The sequence below is a fragment of the Lithobates pipiens genome, unplaced genomic scaffold, assembly GCF_037356315.1.
Source record: "Lithobates pipiens isolate NorthernLeopardFrog02 unplaced genomic scaffold, aLitPip1_a1.2 Scaffold_8, whole genome shotgun sequence".
In the NCBI taxonomy this organism is placed as follows: Eukaryota; Metazoa; Chordata; class Amphibia; order Anura; family Ranidae; genus Lithobates; species Lithobates pipiens.
In genome coordinates, this window is record NW_027507903.1 from 457,599,697 (window position 1) to 457,626,977 (window position 27,281).

General features: G+C 42.7%; 1 protein-coding gene across 2 annotated transcripts in view; it reads left to right on the forward strand.

The window, feature by feature from the left end:
* The window catches only part of TMEM263 (transmembrane protein 263), a 41,030-nt gene extending 14,104 nt beyond the window's left edge, over nt 1-26,926 (forward strand). The window contains exons 1-3 of one of the 2 annotated variants that reach the window (XM_077468469.1): nt 438-461; nt 11,460-11,528; nt 21,545-26,926. In XM_077468469.1, coding sequence (XP_077324595.1) covers nt 11,465-11,528; nt 21,545-21,825 — 345 coding nt within the window. In that variant the 5' untranslated portion in view covers nt 438-461; nt 11,460-11,464 and the 3' untranslated portion in view covers nt 21,826-26,926. Of the gene's footprint in view, nt 1-437; nt 462-11,459; nt 11,529-21,544 lie in introns of those variants that run through there. The other variant, XM_077468467.1, reaches the window with a different exon arrangement.
* The last annotated feature ends 355 nt before the right edge of the window (nt 26,927-27,281 follow it).

Genomic DNA, 27,281 nt, shown 5'->3' on the forward strand with positions numbered 1-27,281 from the left:
AAAAAATGACATGCGGTACTTTTTTTTTTTTGTTTTTTTTTTTTGTTTGGGTACATCTTCAGTAAGTCCTTAGTCAAGCCCTTACTGAAGAAGTCACGGTGGTGTAGTAGCCCATTTGACCTAACCCGTATAGGGGGAGGGAGTCGCAGTGGCAGCTTCATCCCGCGAGCATCTTGCCGTTTCTATGCATCCTGAGCCCGCACTGCTTCAGTGCTGCATTTGCGAGTAACGTTTTCATGAGGAGATAAACCGTTTTGATATACAGAGAGCACTAGATTTTGCCTTTTTCTATTCCCATGTGCACCGGACCCCGTTGAGGGAATTTGTACTGGCTGGTATCCATCCAATCAGCCGGAGGTGGCACGGAAGGAATAGGAGTTCCATGACCAGCTGATCCGTCTGTATCTTAGAGAGGGAACCTGCTTTTTATGACCTTCAGGTGAAACGGGTCAGAACGTGAGGTGAGTGGCTAGGATATTGATGTGGAGGAGAGCATTTGCATTTTCAACATTTGTGCACTGGTGGAGTGTTGTGCGTTTTTCCTGCAGAAAACTCTGAGGATTATATTTGCGCATTTGGACTCTTATTTTTATTCAAATTTTTTTTTTTTTGAGTGTGTGGACTTTATCTTGTCTATTGTTCACTATTCCCATTTAGGGAATAGGTATATTTAATTTGTGTATATTGTTCACTATTCCCAGTCAGGGAACACAAATATTTGATTGTGCATTTATTCTTATTTAAGGATTTATTGGTAGTCACTTAGGAAGCGCAACACTGTTGTGTTATGTATATTCTATATGTGAAGTCAATGCATTTTCTGTGCGTGCAGCAGCCAGGTGGGGCGGGGTATTTTTCCATTTAAGGCCTCATGCACACGGACGTTTTTACAGCCGCTTTTTTGAGCGTTTTTTGCAGCTTAAAAACGGCTGTCCATGTTAGTCTATGGCTTCATGCCCACCTAGGCGTTTTTGAGCTGCAAATGGCATAGGCGTTTTTAAGCTGTAAAAAAAACCCAGGACCAGTGCGTTCCGTGGCGCGGAGCTAGAGCTGTAAAAACGCCAATCGCGGGAAAACACGCAACATATTTTCTTTGTTTTCTGAGTGCTATAGCCAAGAGATGTGTTTCTTTAAAAATGCTACTTAACGCTAAAAAACGCGCAAAAATGCCAATGCAAAACACGGTAAAAATCGCGTTTTTTAACGCCGATTTTTCCAGGCGTCGGAGCTAGCTTTGCAGACAGTTTTTTAAAACGTCCGTGTGCATGAGCACTTATAATTTTGTATGTTTTTTGTTATATCACCTACTACGCAGATCACTACTTGGTGATTTAAGGTTATTATTATTTGCACTGGTAGAAATTTGTTTTATTGTAACATATCTTGGCTGCCAAAAATATATAGAAGTTAGGCCTCATGCACACGAGACGCAGTTAAACGCGCGTTCAGATGCAGTTGGACAGTTTTTTCAACTGCACCTGAACTCATTCAATGTTATCCTATGTGTCCATGCACACAGTCTCGTTTTTTTCCGTTTATATGCAGTTGCGTTTAATCTCGTTTTTCCAGAAGCAAAAAAATGCGTTCAGAAACAAAAATTTCTGCGTTTCAGACGCAAAACGCGGCAAAACGCGGCAAAACGCCGCTACCGCGTTTAGCCGCGTTTGCGTTTATATGCGTTTTTAAAGGTGACCTTTTTTTTTACATTAAAAATCTCAAAAATGATTGCAAATGATGAAAAACCATTAGAAAAATATTTTAAACAATTGCAATTGCAAGTGGACAATCCACAACTTGTGGCAAGTGACGTGGCAAGTGGACAATCCACAACTTGTGGCAAGTGACATGGCAGGTGGCAAGTGATGTGGCAAGTGGACAATCCACAACTTGTGGCAAGTGACGTGGCAGGTGAAGTGGCAAGTGACGTGGAAAGTGGACAATAGACAACTTGTGGCAGGTGACGTGGCAAGTGACTTGGCAGGTGACGTGGCAAGTGGAAAATCAACAACTTGTGGCAGGTGACTGGCATGTGACGTGGCAAGTGGACAATAGACAACTTGTGGCAGGTGACGTGGCAAGTGACCTGGCAGGTGACGCGGCAAGTGACTTGGCAGGTGACGTGGCAAGTGGAAAATCAACAACTTGTGGCAGGTGACTGGCATGTGACGTGGCAAGTGGACAATCCATAACTTGTGGCAGGTGACGTGGCAAGTGGACAATCCACTTGTGGCAGGGGACGTGGCAAGTGACGTGGCAAGTGGACAATCCACTTGTGGCAGGTGATGTGGCAAGTGACGTGGCGAGTGGACAATCCACAACTTGTGTCAGGTGACGTGGCAAGTAGACAATCCACAACTTGTGGCAGGTGATGGGGCAAGTGATGTGGCAAGTGGACAATCCACTTGTGGCAGGGGATGTGGCAAGTGACGTGGCGAGTGGACAATCCACAACTTGTGTCAGGTGACGTAGCAAGTGGACAATCCACAACTTGTGGCAGGTGATGTGGCAAGTGATGTGGCAAGTGGACAATCCACTTGTGGCAGGGGACGTGGCAAGGGACGTGGCAAGTGGACAATCCACAACTTGTGGCAGGTGATGTGGCTGGTGACGTGGCAAGTGGACAATCCACATCTTGTGTCAGGTGACGTGGCAGGTGACGTGGAAAGTGGTGTGGCAAGTGGACAATCCACAACTTGTGGCAGGTGATGTGGCTGGTGACGTGGTAAGTGGACAATCCACAACTTGTGGCAGATGGCATGGCAGGTGACGTGGAAAATGGACAATCCACATCTTGTGGCAAGTGACGTGGCAGGTGATGTGGCAAGTGACGTGGCAAGTGGACAATCCACAACTTGTGGCAGGTGATGTGGCAAGTGATGTGGCAGGTGATGTGACAAGTGGACAATCCACATCTTGTGGCAAGTGACGTGGCAGCTGACGTGGCAAGTGACGTGGCAGGTGACGTGGCAAGTGACATGGCAAGTGGACAATCCACATCTCGTGGCAAGTGACGTGGCAGGTGATGTGGCAAGTGACGTGGCAAGTGGACAATCCACAACTTGTGGCAGGTGACGTGGCAGGTGATGTGGCAAGTGACGTGGCAGCTGACGTGGCAAGTGGACAATCCAAAACTTGTGGCAGGTGACGTGGCAAGTGACGTGGCAGGTGACGTGGCAAGTGATGTGGCAAGTGGACAATCCACAGCTTGTGGCAAGTGACGTGGCAAGTGGACAATCCACAACTTGTGGCAGGTGATGTGGCAGGTGACGTGGCAAGTGAACAATCCACAACTTGTGGCAGGTGACGTGGCAAGTGACGTGACAGGTGAAGTGGCAAGTGACGCGGCAAGTAGACAATCCACAACTTGTGGCAGGTGATGTGGCAAGTGACGTGGCAGGTGATGTGGCAAGTCACGTGGCAAGTGGACAATCCACAACTTGTGGCAGGTGATGTGGCTGGTGACGTGTCAAGTGGACAATCCACAGCTTGTGGCAGGTGGCATGGCAGATGACGTGGAAAGTGGACAATCCACATCTCGTGGCAAGTGACGTGGCAGCTGACGTGGCAAGTGACGTGGCAAGTGGACAATCCAAAACTTGTGGCAGGTGACGTGGCAGGTGATGTGGCAAGTGACGTGGCAGGTGACGTGGCAAGTGATGTGGCAAGTGGACAATCCACAGCTTGTGGCAAGTGACGTGGCAAGTGGACAATCCACAACTTGTGGCAGGTGACGTGGCAGGTGACGTGGCAAGTGAACAATCCACAACTTGTGGCAGGTGACGTGGCAGGTGATGTGGCAAGTGACGCGGCAAGTAGACAATCCACAACTTGTGGCAGGTGATGTGGCTGGTGACGTGGCAAGTGGACAATCCACAGCTTGTGGCAGGTGGCATGGCAGATGACGTGGAAAGTGGACAATCCACATCTCGTGGCAAGTGACGTGGCAGGTGATGTGGCAAGTGACGTGGCAAGTGGACAATCCACAATTTGTGGCAGGTGACGTGGCAGGTGATGTGGCAAGTGGACAATCCCCAACTTGTGGCAAGTGACGTGGCAAGTGGACAATCCACAACTTGTGGCAGGTGCCGTGGCAAGTGACACGGCAAATGCAAGTGTACAACTGCTCTCTATGCTGCTGCTGCTCACTCTGATCAAAATAGCAGAAATAGTTAAAAAAAATGCTTTGAGAGCTTGGGGAGGGTCTACATGATGTTATCTTTATAAACGCGTCTAAACGCAAACGCGTCTAAACGCGTCTAAACGCGACATGCAAACGCGGCAAAACGCGCGTTTCTAAACGCGCGTTTCAGCTTTTTTTTGACAGAGGTTTCATCTGCGTCTCGTGTGCATGAGGCCTTAGGAGTTTGCAAATGTTTGGGAATCTTGTCAACTGGATCATTTAACAGGGGCGCTTATGGTTTTTTCTTTTCTTTTTAAGGAATGTTGATCATTACCGAATAAACCGTGGAACATCACTCCCTTCTGTCCTCAGAAGCATAACAAATATACCTCAGGATACATTAAAGTGGTTGTAAACCCTTACAAACCACTTTGACCTACAGGTAAGCCTAGATTAAGGCTTACCTGTAGGTCCAAGCAATATCTCCTAAACCTATATGGTTTAGGAGATATTTGCCCGAAAACGGGCACCGCTGTCTACGGCGCATGCGCCGTATACAGCGGCGCACAGGCGCACTGAGCGCGGCAATTCCAAGAATGGAGCTGCCGCATTTATCGACTCCCGTGCGCATTTGCGGGAGTGACGTCATCTCGGCTTCGCCGAATGACAGCGGCGGAGCTGCGAGACGCCACCAGCAAGATGGATGCGGCGGACTACAGGGGACAGCGGCGACTTCGCTGGCTCCTGTGTCAGGTAAGTGAAACATAATGGGCTACTATGCGATGCATAGTAGTCCATTATGCTTTACCTTTTGCAGGGAAAAAAAGAGGAAGTAAACTCATCAGGGTTTACTTCCTCTTTAAGCCTGGCTGGGACTAGATACCATGTGTCTATCTTATAGATTATCTAATAGTTGGATGTTCAAGATGCACATAGCATATAACATCCAAGACGAGAACGAACCTGCACCCTTTTGGACCCCAAACTTTATTCGGAGGTCTGATCTGATTTATTTATGTTAATGGTTTCCGATTTTTCAGAATTGACTTTGAGGCCTGATATGGTTTCAACGTGACCTAGCAAGGACATCAGATTCAGGAGCGTAGTATGAAGAGTTGCATGAGGAGGATCATGGCATCTGCAAAAAAGAGCACATTTGTGATGCTTTATTCCCCCTTTCAATCTCCATATTTGGATCGCAAAAAAATTGCGATGGCTAGTTTCAATCTCCATAATAATGGTGATGGTGGACACTCTTGCTTGGTACCTGATGCAATATGAACAGGGGCCGATTGATAGCCATTCATGATCACTTGAGCAGCAGGGGCTGAGTATAAAGTCTGTAGGAATGTGAGAAAAGCTGGGCCAAAATTCCATTTGGAGAGTAACAGGAACAGCTATGGCCATGATGCATAATTGTTTTCAATGGAAACTTCTTGCCCTTCAGTTTAGAGAAATATTGTACAATCTGGTCTGGGTTTCCAGAGTCTGTTGCTTAATTTACACTACAGCGATCCATTGCAGTGTGTGAATTGGCATGGGTTAACCATGTTATGGCAAATGTTAACTTGCATTAAGTTGGCCCATTTATTATGAATAGACCGCCAAAGGATCATGCCTGATGAGAAGGCATACGCAATTCTTGGTATGTGTTGTGGTGCCCTACGCACAGGTGTGAATGGGCCCTGAAGGAACCTGGTACTTGGATACAAATGCAGGCCTTCATTGCATACCTCTTAAATATACTCAATGCCATTGATCTGGAACAAGCAGGCACTAAGTAAAGTCACCGAAATCCGAACTTGTCATCTGTAGCGTTGCTCAGGGTTAGAGACTCAAAAGTATTCTGCTGTAAGGGTGAAGTCCACTACAGTGTACGTCTTGGCGGGATATATCTGTATCGGTTTTTTCAGTACAACCCAGCCTCTGCTTCACTTAAATCCCAAGTAATGAGACAGTATTGTTGGCTCACTATAGAAAGTTAGGAGCTCACTGGATTTCTGGCAGATCAGCAGTTTTTTTTTTGTCTGTACTTGCAGCATTTTTGAAGGGATAACACAAGGGTAAATATGCATGTATTGCAGGCATGTTCTAGGTATTTAACTAACTATATATACGTTTTTTGTAGAATACAAATTGTGTCCTTAAGATAGAAGCCAGGATAACATTAACTACAATTACAGCTTGCTAGGACTTGATGTTTCTTGATGTCTGCATTTACTTTAGTTATTATACCCATCGTGCTTTATTGGTCTGCGACTAGAAAACAGTCTGTAAGATGGGAGTTGCACAATGTCCCCAAAGGCTTACAGACAAGTTCTGACCTGAGACGCTTGTAACTGCGCCATACCTGGGAACCTCACTGAATGGTCTGTTTACTTCTATGCAGCATGTAAAAACATCCACCATTTTGTAATATTAATTTTCAGAGATTTAACATCATGCTTGATTACAAATATGCACCTCCTGGCATGTATCTTTTTTTATTTTTATTTTTTATTTATTTTTTTATTTATTTTTTAAAGATATTAGGGCTGCAACCAACGATTATCTTCATAATTGATTAGTTGTCAGATTGTTTCGATTAATCGGTTAATAACCTTTAGGAAAAAAAGTGGGTGAAATTGACGTTCATTTTCAACCACAGTGATGGGAAAATTTGGACATAATAGAAAACTTCTTAGTCAAAGGAACTTTCAGACAGTGTATGTGGTTTTTCGTATAGAAATTGCATTCATTTTAAAAACAGAATGTGAAAATTTCAAACAAAATTCTTTCATTCTGCGAATGTACAAAGATCTTTCATCTGAATATTCTCATCTGAAAATAGATCTGTGTGACCAGCATAAAGCTCGGTACACACCTACCCAGTTTGCCTTTGATCTGTTTCTGCAGTGCTTTATGCTGTACGGTTTGATTTTTGCGCACGTGATTTTACTGCAATTTGCATTTTTGCATTTTTTTTTTGGGCAGATTAAAAAACACAAATTGCTGCAAAAATGCATTACATGCTTTTCTGCAGCTTCTCCATTGAAGTATATTGATCCAATAAAGCCCCATTTTGCGTTAAAAGTCCCTGACCCTTTCAGATGTGAACGTGTCCCATAGGAAACCATGTAAATGAACTGTAGTACATTTCTGCAAAAAGCACCAATAAGCACATAGATGTGAGACGTTTAGTAACATAATGGGGTTAAAAAAACAAAAATTAGCCCTTTATAGTAGAAAAAAGCAGAAAATCACTACTGTAAAGGGTTCATTTTTTATTTTTTTTTTACTGTAGAATAGTGAAAGTAATGTTTACTTGATTATTTGCTCTTTTTGTACTATAAGGCCTCATGCACACGGACGTTTTTACAGCCGCTTTTTTGAGCTTTTTTTGCAGCTTAAAAACGGCTGTCCATGTTAGTCTATGGCTTCATGCCCACCTAGACGTTTTTGAGCTGCAAATGGCATAGGCGTTTTTAAGCTGTAAAAAAAACCCAGGACCAGTGCGTTCCGTGGCATGGAGCTAGAGCTGTAAAAACGCGAATCGCGGGAAAACGCGCACAAACGCGCATAAACGCGCAACATATTTTCTTTGTTTTCTGAGTCCTATAGCCAAGAGATGTGTTTCTTAAAAAAAGCTACTTAACGCTAACGCTAAAAAACGCCAATGCAAAACGCGGTAAAAATCACGTTTTTAACAACAATTTTTCCAGGCATCGGAGCTAGCTTTGCAGCCAGTTTTTTAAAACGTCCGTGTGCATGAGCACTAAAGGGCTAATTTTTAAATTTTTTTTTTTTTTTTTTTTTAAATTTTTTTTTTAACCCCATTATGTTACTGGCCGATTAATTGATTATGAAAATAGTAATCTATTAATTTCATAATTGATTAGTTGTTTCAGCCCTAAAAGATATTGAATACACATACGTATAGATGAGAGCCATTATATCTGCCAGAACATTTTTAATTCTGTCCATCTAGTCCGAGGATTCACAGGTGGCCCTGTGAGTTAAACGTCTCGGCCTGTGTTGCAGTGCTCCTCATGGCCGACATCCCCCCCCTCCACTTCAGTGGTGAGGAGGATCTGTCTGAGGCGCGGGTACTCCCTGGGGGGGTCAGTCCCTCCGGGGTTCTCCTCCACACACCACCACCCCAGTGGCGCTCCCTGTGCGGGGCATCCGTAGGCACCCCCTGTGCGGGGTCTCGGCCGGTGACCCTTGTGAGGAGTCTTGGTCAGTTTCAGAGATCAGTCTCACTGTTTGTGATCCCGGACGGGATAAAAAAGGGGCTATCTGCTTCTTCTGTGAGCTTTCTAGATGGGTCAGACAGACTATGTCTATTCTATCAGGGGTTGGGTTCCTCCTTTCCCTGCTACGGCGCATTCTACTTGGCTGCTTATTGCTTCTTCCATCATCAGGCATCAGCTGCACTGGTTTGCAAGGTGGCCACTTGTTCGTCTGTACACGTTAACAAAATTCTACGACGTGGCTGTGCTGGCATCTGAGGATGCCTCTTTTGGCTGTAAGGTGTTGCAGGCTGCTGTTTAGAGCTTCTATTCCCTCTTGAAGTGGCATTTGTTCAGGTTGGGCTCCAGTTTGTTTCTGTGTTGAGCTCCTGTTACTTGGTTGGCTCTTGTGTTTAGCCTTGGGATTTTTCATTTTCCCACCCCTCGTGTTTGGCACTGCTTTGGGACATCCCTATGGTTCTGAATAATGGAGCTCTATCTCTGTCAATGAACGAAAGGAAAAAATTGGATTTTTGACTTGCCGTAAAATCCATTTCTGAGTTTGACAGACACAGCACCCACCCCTCTAAGGAGTTTTGATGCTTCTGACACAGCTTGTTAATAAACAGAAGGCCTATAGCAGAGAGGGGGTGTATATCACCTAGGACTGCCCATGAGCATAGCCAAGTCTTCCTTCTCTTTTTTTTTGGCAATATAACCCTATGGTTCTGAATAATGGAACACTGTGTCAATGAACTCAGAGAAATGGATTTTAATTTTTTTTTTTTTTTTTTTTTGCTGTCTGTCACTGTTACGCAGCTTCTACCTCTTTGTCCTGGTGACTGCTCTCACAGAAAACAAAATGCTCAAATTCTGAGTGGCCATCTGAGCAAGAATAGATGGGGAATCTTCCAGTGGGGGCACTAGTTCTGGTGGCTGCCAGGGGTTTCCTCTTGCATCCTGTTGATAGGAAGTCTTCACTTTCTCTCTGCTCTCGTCTTCTATCGGCATGCTCATTGTTGGCATCGAGTACTGCATCACAGATGTCAGGCTTGTGTGCTGCTTCTACTTTCAGTTTACAGGGAACTCCAAATGGCTGATACCAAGTCAAATTCAGGTACTTGTATTGCTTGCTTTAAAGTGGTAGTAAACTGCTGTGGGGTTTTTAAACCTGCAAAGTTTATATTGTGCTAGTATGCACCGCAATGACACAATTCCTGCAGTTCACAGCACAGGGCTCTGAAGACACGGCATGCTGTGCCTTTAGAGCGTATGCGCCGATATCGTCACTGGCAGCTTCACAAGTAAATATCCCCTAAATGTTTCATGTTTAGGAGATATTTACTATACCTATAGGTAAGCCTTATTATAGGCATACCTATAGGGAAAAAATCATCCATGGGAGTTTACTCCCACTTAAAAATACACTGAATTTTATCCCTCGCCTGAGGACTTTCATTCTGACACGTTACTTGCCTTCACTTATGTTGTTCTTTTTACCTGGAGAGTCTTGGGATCTCTTCTGTTAGATATTTTATTTGTGATGGCCTATTGTTTTCTTAAAAATTTAGAACTAAAAAAAAAAAAAAAAAAAAACATTGAGGGCCAGCGAGTTCACACCACATCCAGTGCAGTGCAGTGTGTGTTTGTTTTTTTTTTTTTGTTTTTTTTTTAATGCAGGAAAAAAAAAACGCATAGAAAGTAGGTTATATGGTTTTCATTGGCGCAGTTTACACCAGTGCTTGCAGTTGAAGTGCGTTTCAGAGAAATAAAATAGACATGCTGCATTTTTCCTGCACGAACACAAGAGGGGGAAAAATGCACTAGAATGCATCAAAAAACACGCATGCATAAATGCATCTGGACTGCGTTTTTTCTATGGTGTGAACCTGAATGATGCATTCGTGAACACAAGTTCGCTCAGTTTGGCCAGGCAGGCTGCTTTAGGAAGAGTCCAAGCTTCTTCCATTTATGGATGATGGAGGCCACTGTGCCTTGATACAATCCTGTCTCAGAGGTCTACAGACAATTCCTTGGACTTCATGGCTTGGTTTGTGCTCTGACATGCACTGTTAACTGAGATCTTATATAGACAGGTGTGTGCCTTTCCAAATCATGTCCAATCAACTGAATTTATAACAGGTGGACTCTAATCAAATTGTAGAAACATCTCAAGGATGATCAGTGGAAACAGGACGCACCTGAGCTCCATTTTGAGTGTCATGGCAAAGGCTGTGAATACTTAGACCCCTTTCACACTGGGGCCTTTTTTAGGTGCTTTTGGGCTAAAAGAAAGTGTCTGAAAAATGTCTCCCCTGCAGCCCCAGTGTAAGAGCCCAAGTGCTTTCATGCCGAGGCGGTGCGCTTGCAGGACGTTAGAAAAAGTCCTGCAAGCAGCATCTTTTGGGCGATCGGGAGAAGTGTATACACCGATCCTCCTCCACCGCCCCTGCCATTGAAATCAATGGGCACCACTGCTAAGTTGCCTGCAAAGTGCTTCGGCGCTGGTGCTTTTAACCCTTTGGCCGCTAGTGGGGGCTAAAAGCGCTGCTAAAATTAGTGGTGCTCTACTGCTAACACCCCCTACCCCAGTGTGGGATTGTTTTTCATTTTATTAAAAAAAAAAAAAAAAAAAAAAAAACTTGCAAAGATTTCAAACATCTTTCACGTTGTCATTATGGGGTATTGTTTGTAGAATTTTGAGAAAAATAATGAATTTAATCCATTTTGGAATAAGGCTGTGATACACTGGAAGATGTGAACATGACTCCTAGGAAACCATGTTAAATTGACTGTAGTGTGTTTCTGCAAAACTGAAAACTAAAACAAAACACTGCGTAGATGTGAACCAGGCCTCGGACAAGGGTTTAGAATAAGAATATATGATTTGCTGAAACCTAGCTTGCAGTAAAAGGTTATTTGTGGTGTTTCCTCCAGACTGTGCAGCAGAAGAAAGCAGTCTTCTGAGTCTCTGGGGTCATCTCTGTGCTAGCAGATAAATCTAAACATATTTGCAACATTTTGCATAATGTTGCTCTGTGGCCTACAATGGTCGGAGTACAGAAACATCTATATTTATATACATACACTTCTGCCATATGATTTATTTAATTGTGTTTGTGTTGCAGGCACCATGAATCAAACGCAGCAATCAGAAGAAGAGGTTCCTGCTTATCTCCGGGAGGAGGCACCAGAGGGTAATTGCAGTTTTTATACTCTAGTCTAGGGATTGGCCTTTTCTAATTTGGCCTCTGTTATCACGATGGGACTGGAAGTGATACTAAACACACTGCTTATATTACATTGTCCCATTTTTTTTTTTTTTTTTTTTCTTTCTTTCTTTTTTTTTTTTTTTGTATCTGGATGATGGCACTAATTTTAATAATAAAATCTAAGTGCCCTTTTCCTAATATGTGTATATATAGCTGTCACGTGACCTAGCTCTTTCCCAGCCTGTCTGCAGGGAAACCTAAGCAAGAGGAGCTTTTAGTCACATGTTAAAAAAAAAACCAAACAAAAAAAAAAAACCTGGAATGCAGAATAAAAATAAATAATATTAATAAACTGTTTTCAATTGATATGATGTAAAGTCTACACATCCCTGTTTAAAATTTCATTTTTTTTTTATGTGACCTGTAAACGGTACAACTCAATTGAAAAACAAACTGAAATCTTTTTTGGGGGTCCAGCTGTTCTGGTAGGACTTTCCTGACATTTTCTTAGATGCATCTTACAGCAAAAGCCATGGACTGCAGAGAGCTTCCAAAGCGTCAGAGGGATCTCATTGTTAAAAGGCATCAGTCTGAAGAAGGGTACAAAATAATTTCTAAGTCATTAAATATACCATGGAACACAGTGAAGTCAGTCATCAAGTGGAGAAAATATGGCACAGAACTGGACGTCCCTCCAAAATTGATGAAAAGACTAGAAGAAAACCGGTCAGGAGAGCTGCCAAGAGGCCTACAGCAATAATAACCACTTGCTGTCCACCTTATACCAATATAATGTCAGCAATATGACGTGATCAGGATAACAAGCCGCAGAGTGGCAATCGCTGTTGTGGTGTGCCAGTCTGACACACCGCAACTCTGATCAAGGTATAGAGTCCCCGTCAGGCTCTTTACCACGTGATCAGCTGTGTCCAATCTAGGGCTGCAACTAACAATTATTTTCATAATCGATTAGTTGACCGATTTATTGTTTCGATTAATCGGTTAATAGCCTTAAAGGGTGGTGTATAATTTTGTTAATATGTAAAGTTTTAAAAAAATATTCTTAAATATCTCTATATGCAGTGGTAAATATAAATAACCAACTATATGGTTAGGGAGCGAAATATCTAATCCACTCTGAGACTGACCGAAGAGATATACTGTATATATTAGAGGAGATATACCGTATATATACTATTGAAGACATACTATTAGAGGATATATACTGTATATACTATTATAGGCTATATACTATTAGAGGAGAGATCTACTATTAGAGGAGAGATATACTATATATACCATTAGAGGAAAGATACTGTATATACCATTAGAGGAGATATATCATGTATATACTATTAGAGGAGAGATATAGTGTGTATATACTATTAAAGGGACAATCTGGTAAATATCACTCATTAACTTTAACCCCATTTTGTTACTGGCCGATTAATCGATTATGAAAATAGTAATTGATTAATAATCGATTAGATGTCGATTAATCGATTAGTTGTTTCAGCCCTAGTCCAATCACTGACCTTGAGCAGGGGCTCCTCTTTGCACCTGCTGTCACAATTTAAAATAGCGGGGCTCTACCAACACAGCTGCATCATTCATCTGTGAATGAACGAACTACAAGTCCCATCTGCCACCGCTACAGCTGGCTTGTAGTTTGCTGATGAGTGCTCTCATGTTTTTTTTTTTTTTTTTTTTCTTTTCCTATCAGTAGGGCCTCTTTAACACATATGGACTGTTCATTTCATCAGTTCAGTCACGTCTTTTCAAAGAAGAAAAAAAAAAAACTGATGACTTTAATCAGCTGCTCGTCCGTTTTTACATTCACCACCAATGCAAAAACTGATGAAAAATGAAACGTTTGTCATCTGTTTTTCACCTCCAAAATGGAGCTTTGATCCATTTAAAAAAAAAACTGATGTTTGTGGATGTAAACATCCATTTACATCCGTTTTTCTGTAGAGATGCAGTGATGTCTGTTTTTCATCCATCAACTGATGGATGAAAAACGGACATCATGTGTGAAAGGGGCCTAAGAGGTATGGGCAGACAGCCGTTTTGAGAGTTTACAGGAGCCTGACATGATCTGCTGGCTACTAAGAAAACAAATGCGTTTGGTTTTTTTTTTTTTTTAACCTGCAGTGCTTGGGACAATGGTCTCCAGGAGAAAGAGGGTGAATTTCCCCAGCAGGACACAGCAACCTGACACTCTGGGGCATGTCTGTGAGACTGGGTCCACACTAGTGCGAATTGGATGTGGGCTTTCCCATATCCAATTCGCATGACAGGAGACTGTGACCGGCTCTCTATGGAGCCAGTTCCGACATCTGAGTCGGCTGCGGAGTGGCTTCCACATGAGTCTTGTGTGTGTTTGGATCCCTGTCAGGGCTGAATTCAGCCAAAAATTCATCCCTGAAATGGAGAACGGGGATGCACCGGATCCCTGCTGTGAGCCACGTCTGTCTGCAGTGTGACTGTGACTTTTTCCATGCACAGCCCTGGTGGTGGATCAATCACTGTATAACGCATGCACCCTGAAAATTCACCTGCAGTGAATGTTTGGGAAATGTTCGCTTGACTTCTCTATAATTATCCCCCCCCCCCCCCCCCACCATAATAAAAAAACAAAAACATTTTGGCTTTAGGTGCACGGTAAATTTGACTTTTTTTTACAAACTTACCGTATATACTCGAGTATAAGCCGAGATTTTCAGCCTCTTTTTTGAGGCTGAAAGTGCCCCCCTCGGCTTATACTCGAGTCATCGCTGTCTGCCTGCTCGATCAGCGTGTCGAGCAGACAGACAGCGGCCATTCTATAATTCAAAAGCCGCGCCTCCGGCTCCGCCTTCGCCTGTGATAGGCGGAACACTGAATTTCCCAGCAGCCTGTGTTCCGCCTATCACGGACATCGTCTCATCCTCGTACTACGGACGAGGATGAGACGATGTCCGTGATAGGCGGAACACAGGCTGCTGGGAAATTCAGTGTTCCGCCTATCACAGGCGAAGGCGGAGGCGCGGCTTTTGAATTTTACAATGGCCGCCGAGGCGCCGACGAAGAGCGGCGATCCTGGCACGGCACGGGACGGAGGCAAGGCAAGGCACGGCACGGGACGGAGGCAAGGCACGGCACGGGACGGAGGCAAGGAGGCAAGGCACGGGACGGAGGCTCGGGACACAGGTAGGCTGGACACACACACACACACACACACACACACACACACACACACACACACACACACACACACACACACACACACACACACACACACACACACACACACACACACACACAGGGATGGATGGATGGATGGACACACACACACACAGGGATGGATGGATGGACACACACACACACAGGGATGGATGGATGGATGGACACACACACACACACAGGGATGGATGGATGGATGGACGGACACACAGGGATGGACGGACACACACACAGGGATGGACAGGCATGTCTCACCCTCGGCTTATACACGAGTCAATAAGTTTGCCAGTTTTTTTGGGGGTAAATTGGGGGCCTCGGCTTATATTCGGGTCGGCCTATACTCGAGTATATACGGTACCATTTTAGTTGAAGTGTTGGATAGTGCTGCTAATTACATGATCTTACACCCTGCACTCTTTGAAGATGGGGGACCTGCAACTGATTTTTTTTTTTTTGTTTTTTTTGTTTTTTTTTGTTTAGCCTCCAAGTGCTTTAGCAACAGGCGGTTCCCATATTTCTTTTCTGACCGGGTCCTTTTAAGTCTGCATGGAGTGATGATGAAGCGATCTCCATCATCTCCCTTGTTCCCTCTGGAACAAAATCAGATTTTGATACTCTGCCGACCCCTGCTCAATCTTATTATTCTATAGCAAATAAAGAATTTATTGTCACTAATTTGCTCTGATCAATGGTTTATCACAACCCTTCAGGGCATTAATTAGCATTGTTATGTTATAAATATGTTGTTACATTAACATCGCTGTTACCTTCCTAAATTTTGTTTTTGATAAACCCTACTGAAGGGCTATGTTGGCTCCCGGTTTGGGATATTTATTTCTCCATTGTTTTGTTATTTTGATGAAAAATTTTCAATAAAAATATTGAACAAGAAGCTATCTCCATCAGGGAATCTTATGACTGCATGTCTGACCCAGTGTCACAAGTCTGGAAGATGAATATAGTCTGTGTTTACAATATTGTCCTGTTAACCAGTTTGTGGCAGGAGAAGATATCATATCAGGTGTGATGGCAATAGTGATGACCGCGCTATTTTGGGTTTTGGAATGTACTGTAGTGTGTGTGCGTCTTTTGACTTATTTACTCTCCCATTGTTCACCTCATAATGTACTCTTCTCCCTAACTGGGTTATTTAGAATTTTGGAATTAAATTCCTTTGGACTTTTAAGATTAGTAGTTGGCCTGAAGATAGGAATTTTCCACATGTTAGAATCTGCTTGCAAACTTTATGGTAGAATTGCACAGAAATATAAAGGAGTGTTTATGTCTCGCATACGATTTGATACATCCATAACATCTGAGGTTGTATAAAACATTAATTGAATAATTAGGAGCATAAGCAATTTGGAGGAGTGTGTGTGTGTGTGTGTGTGTGTGTGTGTGTGGATCACTTGTGACATGAGCTCTGGGTGCAAGATTGCAGATCTCGCTGGTGTGTGTGTTTGTGTTTTTTTTTTTTTTTTTTGCAGTCCAAATTGCACTGGTGGACAAACGGTTGCACTAATCCATGAGAAAAATAAGAAACCAAAACAAAAAAAAAAAAAAATAGATGTTGTAGTGTAAGGGTCCTTTCACACGGGGCGGATCAGTTCTGATCCGCCCCGTGGATATCCGTTTGCTCAGCGGGGATCACTCCGCCGATCCCCGCTGAGCAGGGAGATGACAGCTCCGTCTCTGCACACTGTGCAGGGATGGACCTGTCACAGCGCCGCTCTCCCCTATGGGAGATCGGATGACGACGGACCGCAGTGCCCGTCGTCATCCGATCCGCAGACGGATGGAAAAATAGCTTTTTCCTCCGTTACACTTTTTCGGATCGGAGCGGGTCGGATGTCAGCGGACATGTCACCGCTGACATCCGACGCTCCATAGACCTCTATGGAGCACCCGTTCAGGTCCGCCTGAAAAACTGACAGGCGGGCCTGAACGGGACATCAGTGTGAAAGAGGCCTAAATCAATGTCTGTGAACTTGCACACTAATTGCAATCAAATATATAATTGGAATTTATTTGAAAGAAAAACACAGTTCTGAAAAATATATAGGAACTTGGTCCACGTGATATGTATATAGAAACTCCAAGCTGGAAATTCCTTCGGGGGGTGGGGTCCACAACCAAAAAACACGCAGATCCTACTGTGACACCAATCGCCCTATTAATGAAGAGAGAGGGGACTGAAGTTCTGCTCGGATCATCCAGGCAATCTGAGCAGAAGTGAGAGCTGGTACCTGTGAGCGCCCTCTCCCCCAAAACGACATGTCAAATAGGGTAGAGGAGGGGGAGGTGGATTTCACCTTTTTGGTGAAGTTCTGCTTTTAAGATTCACAGCTGTACATCTGGGGGATTGGGAAGCCTTCCAATCTGCTCAACTGTCTAGAGGCACATTCTCCACAATGGCCACCTCCTACCATGAATGCTGGTGTGTTCTTGGAATTAGACTGTGCCAATGTTTTAATTAGAATGCATAACGTGTGTGTGTGTGTGTGTGTGTGTGTGTGTGTGTGTTTCGCATCCATGAACTGAACACATAGGACACAATGCAGTTTGCTTATCTATGTGATAGGAGTGTGTTGGGCATGAATGCCCAGCAGAGACGGTGCATATGTTGTGAATGGGCCCCTCTTCCTTTCTGTTGCATCTACTTGAAAGTGAAGGGATATATCCACAACAGGACAAAAAAAAGGTAATTGGTTCTATCTGAAACCTACTATATCCCAATACTGAAAGCTTAAACTGAAAAGGTCTGCACCCCTAGGCTGCCAGGGTCTAAAAGTAATATACCTAGATTGGTAGATGGCTATATACAGAGATAAGATATGGTACACTTATGTACCTACTGTCTTTTGAGGAGATTCTTGCATACATAGTGTGTATAGATGTATTCATGAATACATTGTGACATTACTATTTTATAGAGATGGTGACTTCCATACATCTAGCACTCAATATTTAAAGCTCTTCCCTGGCAGTTGAAGTAACTGGTGATGCAGACACTTCTATCACACATTCTCCATATCACAGCTCAGTGCAGTAAACGGTGCTGAGTTTGCTTCATTGATGTGACAGGTGAAGACCTACTTTGAGGGAAGCTGGGGTTTGCCACAGATGTTAAGCCAGGTAGCGGAGAGGTGAGACGTGCACAGGGGATGAATGTATTTTTTATTTTTTTTTGCCGGTTGAGCTTGTGTTGAACAGGCTGCATGAGGGTGTCTAAATAAAAGGAACAGGTGTTTCATGACGTCACGGCAAACGCCTTTCAAAGAGTCCACTTTCCGTTCATACACAATTGGAAAGTGAAATTCATGTTTCTCATTTTCCATCTGTTACGCATGTGTAGTGTTGTTGTTTGTAGTCCTGACCCTGCCCATTTTTGTATATTACAGCTGACCCTGGATGGTTTATACACACAGAAATATGCCTGTGTATTGTGTCTGTAGACTAACGCCGTAACTTGTAGGTCATGCACAGTGCAGGTCACAGCAGGAGACAAACCGTGCAAACAGGGAAATTGGATCAGCATTATCTCTTTAAAGTTCAGAGACCATTCATTTACACACAAATTGTCCTAATAAGATTTTGTTTTTAACCTTATTGTATTCATGTTCTTTATCTGTAAAATCCTTCCCTGGACATCCAAAAGCCCTGAGACTGCTGCTAGGTGCTGCCTTCTGGGATGTGTTATCAGCAGACTCTGAGTTGTTCAGATGACTCTCCATAGTATTTTTCTTCATTCCTCCCCATCGGCTACGTATAGGGTAAAGAAGGGAGGGGCTGTGCGGTGCTATAGAGTAGTCAAATTTTCTATCAAATTCAATATTGCAAGCATGTAAAAGGCATTTATGGAGAACGCTGCATGTAAGCTTTTAAAATTGCATAGTTGGTGTTGGGAAGGTTGGATAAAGACACCATTCCATACAGTTCAACGTGTTTGTGAGTGTGTGTGTGTGTGTGTGTCTGTATCTACCACTTCCCATATCGCTGTATATTGTGTTCAATAAGATGGCCATCTATTCATTTTTTTTTTTTCAAATTGGCAATATTGACCACTGAAACTACCAATTGTGGCAGGGCGTTCCACATCCTTGCCGCTCAAACAGTGAAAAATCCTTTTTGCAGTTTTAAAGGTGAAGCTCATCCAACTTTGAGTGGCCATCTGTCTTCTTGAGTGAACCAAGACTGAATAGTTTCCTCCCTATGCTAGAATCACCGTTAAGATACTTGTATATCCTGTATTGCTATCATGTCTCCTCTCAAGGGAGAATAAGTTTTAATGATGGTAATCGTTTCTCATAACTGAGATTCTCCAGCCCCCTTATTAGTTTTGTTGCCCTTCTCTGGACTCTCTCCCATTCTAGCACATCCTTTGAGGACTGGTGATCAGAACTGGATTGCAGAGTTTTGGAAAGTTGTAGTTCTAATACACGCTAATAGTCTGCTAGCCTTGCTTGCTGCAGCTTGGCATTGCATGCCTAAATGCTTTATTCTGTGCTTTTACCTGGATTGTTTTAAAAAAAAGTGGTAGCAGAGACAGTTCTTCTTTTTTCTTTCTTCCAATGGTTCCCTCTCTCCTCACTGGACATGGAGGCAGGAGCCATTGGCTCCTGCTGTTAATTACAGCCTGTGCGTAGAAATCGGGGTGCGGGACCGAGCCACGCTGTGTGTCAATGGACACACACAGCCTGGTTTGGGATTGAGCCTGCAGGAGTGCCCCCATAGCAAGCAACTTCCTATGGGGGCACTAAACCACGGAGGGAGCCAGGAGCGCCACCAGGAAGAAGAGCAGGTAAGTATGACATGTTTGTTACTAAAAATAATTCTAATTACAGATATTTTAAGTTGGTGGCCCAATTCCTTGAACTAAAAATGCCCACTTTACATTTTTCTATTTGGTGCTACTGTGAAGACACATTCAGCCCACTGAACAAACTGTCTGCGCATATAACTGCTTTGTTTACAAGGTTTAGTATCTTTTCAGATTTTTATTTTATTTTTTTGTATTATAGTAGTACAATGCTGATTTTTCTTAGTGGTTCCTCCACTCATAGATGTATCCATTTAGTGTCCAGTCCTCAAAGCAGGTGATTACACAATAATAAAACATTTACGTCTGTCCCAAAATCCTGGCCTTAGTATCACTTGGGTGTACGACCTCAGTGTGAAATGACACATGGCCACTGCACCTTTTAAGGCTGGGGCAATTTTTGTTACCAGGCCTCAGAGCCCGGGCAGTGCACATTGCATGGCCACTTTTTTTTTTTTTCATTTGCTCCTCGTGTTTTGTCACCTTTCACATGCACATTTTTAGTTCACTTAACGTTTTTTTTGGTTTCGTCTTTCGTATTCAAACCAAGAAAAGTGCGTGTTCGTGTGATGTAGATTGCCCTAAACATGTCTGGAAGCCATGACACAAGTGTATAATTTGAGAAGAGGGTTGGGGGAGGAGCAGTGGAGTTAAAGCAGGGGGAAGGTCAGATTTAGGGATTATTGGATAAATGCATTTTCTTTACTTGGCTTTGATCCTTGTTGCATGCTTAGTCATTTGCAGAGGATACCTGTTCTGCCTGAAACTATTACATTTCTTCTTCCTGCAGCAGCCTTCATAGCCACCACTAGAGGGAGACAAGACACACTGCTCATTTATTCCTTTACTCAGTCCATAGATTGTCTTCCCTTTAGCTCCTTCAGGTGGTGACTAGGAATAGCTACTATAAAAGAGTATGGAAAGTCAGTAATGGAAAAAGTCACAGCTGATCACGCAGCTTCAGCTTCCAAAATTCACTTCCTCTTTAGAAGAGACAGTTACTATTTGATGATAACAATAAATCAATAATTGGTGTTGCGCTCTCAAATACAAAATGTGTACAGAATGAATAAAGTTGTGTTTGAATAAAACAAATTATAAAAAACTTATAATTTACAATTTAACACAATGCAGCCAGTGAGGTGCAAATTGGCATAAATAAACAAGTGTAGTAAAGTGCAAAGTGTGCTAATCCCAGTGAATATAGGGGGAAGTCAGATTAAATAAATTCAATTCATACGAAACTCATGTAGACAAAACTTCGCTATGTATATATAACATAAAGTCGATATAAAGTGTAAATGGTGCTAATGAATCACAGAGAGCTCCTCTGGATCCAACGTGCAAGATGCAGTGTGAAGATGTTCTGTAGTAACATGAAATGGTACTGTGACTTCAGTGACATGTGAATCTTCAGTGTGTGTTACACCCGTGGGTGTACTAAATTATTCATTTTGTACACATTTCATATTTGGGAGCACAACACCAACTATTTATTTTTATTTGCTTTATGGGTAGTGTTTGACCCCTCCGGTGTTTGCTGCACCCGTGGCTTCTTATTTTATTTCCTAAGTAGTGCGGGGGTACCTATTTTCCACCTATTTGAAGATGTCACGACAAAGCTGTGTATTTGCACAATAACGGAATGTTATGAGGAATATGGGTACTGCCATTGCAAGCATTCTACAAATTTCTGATTAAATACAAACCCTCTGTGCTACTTATCTCTATTTGTTTAGGGTCAGCAACATGGATATCATTAAAGTCAAAGCATCAGCATGACAGCTGGGGAATCTGCTTTCTCAAAAGAAGCCAGCAATGGCAACCACCATCAGATATTCATGGCAGATTTTCTTTAAACTTGCATTGGTTTTATCCATATGTTTAAAAAAAAATCTTCAACTGTGCAGCAGAGAAATTGAGCATATGCTAATAAAATGTTTTGAATTTCTTCCAGAAACAGTTAAGGACCACCCTCAGCAACAACCTGGCATGATCTCTCGTGTAACAGGGGGCATCTTCAGCATCACCAAAGGAGCGGTTGGCGCCACCATCGGTGGAGTGGCTTGGATCGGAGGCAAAAGCTATGAGGTTACCAAAACAGCTGTCACATCTGTACCTAGTATAGGAGTTGGCATTGTGAAAGGCAGCGTGTCGGTGGTCACTGGTGGTGTGGCTGCCGTGGGATCAGCAGTCTCCAGTAAAGTCTCTGGAAAAAAGAAGGACAAATCTGACTGAGCCAATCATCTTATTTCTAGAGGACTGTCCCAGCCGCGATTTTGGTGTCTACCGAAGAGTTAAGCCAACGCCACGCCACATAAGACACTTGTTATTGTAGCACCGGTGCGGTTAATCGAGCAAGTGGAAGGGAGCGCAGCAGTCATATTGTAGTGAACACAGACTATAACCCCGTTCACTGACACTGCGTTTCAAATGTTACATTTATATTACACCAAATCATGTTTGTTTTGTTCACAAATTTTTTGAATTTTTTTTATTTTTTCTGGAAACATTGACATTCACAAAGCCATTTGTTTAGGGGACTTTACTTTTTAGAATTTTTATTTTTCTTTTCTTTTCCTTTTTTTTTTTTTTTTTTTTTTTTTTTTGTGTGTGTGTGTTTTTGCTTCTGTTATGTTATGAAAAGCCACAGCACATAATTGTGTTTATTCTAGTTAGCTGTTAGTATATATATATATTTTTTTTTTTCTTACGTTTCTTGTTTGGCTAGGCCGATGGAGCAATACCGTAATGTATCGATCCATTGAAAATATCCTATATGGTTTACCAAGTTCAGTGCAATTGTATTGGTAGATGGTGGAATAGAAGATTTGCTATGCTAAAAATAGAGGTGGAACTCTTATAGGAGCCCTCTTTGTTTTATGTCCGAGAATTTCAAAACGCTGTTCTCCCTCATGTTTCTTTCACAATATATGTAATATTTTGCGCTAGATCTGTGCCAGTGTTTTACGTATCTCTCCATTATTGGCTTGCATCACATCCACGGATGAGGTCTTTCAATGAGACATGTCGGGACAAATGCGGGAGCTCCGTCAGTGACTCGCTAAGCAAGGATCAGAATGACAGCCTTAGAATTTGCACCTACGAAAATGAATCCTCATTGGCAGCTTCCATATTTTTATCCTGACAAGCTCTCCCTTCAATCTGTAACTCAGGTTAAATATAAAACCTGTGTTAGACTGTTATAAGGGCCACTACTAGCTACATTTTGCTTACTTAAAGTGTATGTATTGGCAACCCCCCCCCCCCCCCTTTTTTTTTTTTTTTTTTTTTTTTTTTTTTTTTTTGTACAGTATATAGAAGGGTTGAAGTATCACTTTTTTGTTTATTTTTACAGTATCCAGTTCTTGGTGGGATAGGTAGAACTTTTTCTCATCTTCCTCTGTGCTTTGTAACACTAGCTGCTGTGCCAGACAAGGCGCTTCCCTTGGCACACCACCACGAGGAATGCAGGGACTGGTGAAACGTGTCCATTCCCCATCCCTCTTTATTCCCGATGGTGGTGCATGCCTTAGACAAGTGTGGGGAACTGGAGACAGGAACTCGCTAACAAGGCAGTTGTCTCCTTGTTAGCTGCAGTGTTGGGCAGCTGTGTCCCAAAAAAGGATTGGGCGATTACAGCTCGCTTCACAGGGCATCTAGCAAGATGGGGCAAAGTGTGCAATGTATTTTCTGGGAACTAAATACTGTTAAAAAATAAATAAAAGGCTACTTAAACACTCGACCGGTAATTTTTTAAATTTTTTTGGTCCCACTGGGGAGATTCCCCTTCACTTCCTGTATTAGATATACAACAAATGAGAGGACACCTGTTCAAATGAGAATTCCCATCTAAGAAACTTGTCACCAGAACATGTCCCCATTCGAAGGTTTACCTCTCTTGCTCTGGTGACAACTCACAAAATAAATTCCCCTTACTTTGTCTCTAACGGTGGCCATCAGCACAAATGGGAAAATTAACCCTTCCCTACTCTACCCTACCAAAAGAAAATAAAAAAATTTGCTTTTCCATAAACTTTTTTTTTTTTTTTTTTTTTTTATTTCTCCATTCAGCAAATTTTGTGTATCCTCGGAGTTTTTTAAACTTATTTTTTTTTTTTTTTCTGTGATTCATATCTAGCCTTTAATTTGTGTCAAATCCCTGCTCTTTGATGTATGCCTGAATTGGGTTGTAGCTAAACCATTTTCACCTTGTTGAAAGCCATGATGCATTGTCAGCCAGGTGACAGTGCTTTTCACCTGATTTCCCTATTCATCAGTTTACTAGTCAGTGTAGCCACTCCCATTTGAAAAAAATAAAATATCCTGTACATTTTTCAGCCAGATTCAGGTGCGATTTCCAATGCCATACACTATAACAATTTGCACTGGAATCACACCTGAACCACTGAGCACTGCAAACCAGCCCCACACATACACTATATTGTCAAAAAGTATTGGAACACCTGCCTTTACGCACATAACCTTTTTAATGGCATCCCGTCTTAGTCCGTAGGGTTCAATAGTGAGTTGGCCCACCCTTTGCAGCTATAGGAGCTGTTCAACTCTTCTGGGAAGGCTGTCCACAAGGTTTGAGCGTGTCTATGGAGATGTTTGACCATTCTTCCAGAAGTGAAATTGTGAGGTCAGGCACGGATGTTGGACGAGAAGGCCTGGCTTGCAGTCTCCGTTCTTATTCATCCCAAAGGTGTTTTATCGGGTTAAAGTCAGGACTCTGTGCAGGTCTGTCAGGTTCCTCCACCCCAAACTCGCTCATCCTTGTCTTTATGGAGCTTGTTTGTTGGAACAGGAAGGGGCCATGTCCAAACTGTTCCCACAAAGTTGGGAGCATGAAATTTGTCCAAAATGTCTTGGTATGCTGATGCCTTAAGAGTTCCCTTCACTCAAAGGTAGGGGCCAATCCCAACCCCTGAGGAACAACCCCACACCATAACACTCCCCCCCCCCCCCCAAATCAAATGATTTGGACCAGTGCCCAAAGCAAGGTTAATTATTAAGTTGCATATGTGTGTAAAGGCAGGTGTCCCAATACTTTTGACTAATATAATGTATGTGAACCCAGGAACCCGGCAGTTACAGTCTGCGGATTTGAAGGTATCAATTTTATTATCTGAGCATTTGCACGAGTACAAGTACTCGTGCAAATGCTTAGTATTGGCACCGGTATCGGTGCAATGCTACCTGTCAGATTTTACTGCTGTCTGGACTCCTGGAAACCTAAAGGGCTTTCCTCTCACATCCGCTTCTGCTGACCGCTGTTTCAACAGATCAGAAGCAAGTGAAATTGTAAAGAAAAACACAAAAAAAAGCTTTTTTAGTAGAGATGGGGGAAGGCTAGATTTCCTGTCACATTTGTATTTTAGTCTGTGCCCCTGTTGCAGATTTTACAGTTTTGTTTTTTTCCCCCACTTCTGGAGTTTTACCTTAATTTATTGTTGTTGGTGGGAAAAATAGAAACCAAATAGAGATCTCAAGTCCACTCCCTTATCTTCATCTTGTTAGTGCCTTATAGAAACCCTCAGGTACACTGCACAAATGCTAATTACACTACCATTTGCATGAAGTGCAGCATGCTGTATAAAGCTGTGTTTTTTTGTTTTTTCAATTATGTTTAAAGGGTCAGTCAGCCAAACCAGGTACAGTATTTTGGTTTTTGGTGTATTGATGGCAGGTGCAATCATCTAGCCAGTTCCTTCAACCCTCTAGGTAGTGTCTTTATAACAGAGGTCTACCCCCCTAATTGGGGCCATTTTGGGCCCATTTAAAGAGGAAGTAAACCCTGATGGGTTTACTTCCTGTTTCCCTGCAAAGGTAAAGCATAATGGACTATTATGCATTGCATAGTAGCCCATGATATGTCACTTACCTGACACAGGAGTTAGCAATGTGACCACTGTCCCCTCTTCCACGGAGCGTCCATCTTCTTTCCAGGTATCGTGGCTCTGGCGTTGTGATTGGCCGGAGCCACGATGACGTCACCCCTGTGCACGGGAGCCGCCACTAACGGCATATTGCCGTTACCAGCAGCATGCTCGGTGTGCCTGCGTGCCGCAGTCTACGGCACATGTGCCATAGACGGCGGTGCCTGTCTTTTTGAAAATCTCTCCTAAACCGTGTAGGTTTAGGAGATATTTCTTGGACCTACAGGTAACCCTTAATCTAGGCTTACCTCTAGGTCAAAGTGGTCTGTAAGCGTTTACAACCACTTTAAACTTGAGCAATCTCTTGCACTGGGTTAACGTGGTAGCCCATTCATTGTAAATATGTTTTGCCAACACTGATGAATTTGGCACCACAGCAAACCACAGGACACCACAACACACACATCTACTGTACAGTGCATTGGGGGAACATTCATAATGCCAGTGCATTGCACAGTGAGCAGTTGCATTTCTATACGTTGGGGTGATATATGGTATTGCATGCGTTATGGTGCAATCCACCAGCAAATAAAAAAAAAAAAAACGCTTATGGAAAAAAAACAAAAACACTTTTTTTTTGGCTGGACATATATTTTAATTGTTCTGGCTCTGCATGCTTGTTTTCAGCAACTACGGTACCCTGTTTCCCCTAAAATAAGACCTAGTGTGATTGTCGGTGATAGCTGCAATAAAAGCCCTACCCCCCAAATAAGCCCTAGTTAAAGTCCTTGTAGGTCTTCTTTTCAGGGTAGGGCTTATTTTTGAGGAAACAGAGTAGGGCTTATTTGGGTGGTAGGGCTTATATTGCAGCCAACACCGACAATCACGCTAGGTCTTATTTTAGGGGAAACAGGGTAGCATTTTTAGAAGGAATTTAACAATGGCACCTTGTTTTTCTTTCCAAGAACCCTTGGGAGATGTAAAATTTAGATCAGCCGAATGCACCCTATTCTGAAATACCAGTTTTTGGAGGGCTGACCCTTCTCCATCTTCTACCTTTGGACCTTGTATTGTTAAATGACTGACACTCCCACTGTTCTGCTGAATTAGGTGCAGTTGAACAGACTTGGTTTTGTTTTGTTTTTTCCAGTTTTTGAAGGTCCTAAAAGTGTTAGCGGCCATATTTTTTATACATTGCAAGATGCTTATTGTGTGTGTGTATATAATATATAATTATATACACACACACACACACACACAAAATATTTGCTGTGTTTAATAGGGCATGCTAAGCAGGGCCTCTGTGCAAAATTGTTGTACTAAACGCAATGACTGGCTTTTATCTTCGGACTCCCATCCTTTGTATTTTTAATATACCTTTTCAGATATGTACTGAAGTAGTCGCCCACTTGAACTGTGAATTGTGGTGAGGTAAAGAAATAAACGTTGTGCCTATATGCATTTGTATTGGGCTGTTTCTAAGCATTTGAAAATGTATACACTGATTACTAAAGCTCCATCAAAACGGTCTGTTACCACACAGTACTATTTTTAGTCTTTCATTGCAAGTGGAACTATAAAATCACATGTGGTGTGAAGGATGTGCATCCAAGCAGTACCCCCTGGAATATTTTGTAAAAACCTGTTGATCCTGCCAGTATAATCATTGGATAGGCACTTCCTTTGATAGTGTGGCATCTGCAGCGTTTTCACCCTTGCTGCTGAAACTGTTTTAGATATTAGCACTGTTGATAGCCCTAACAGTGAAAAGCAATGGGTCATGTCTGACCAGGTCTGCCAAATTATAGTTTG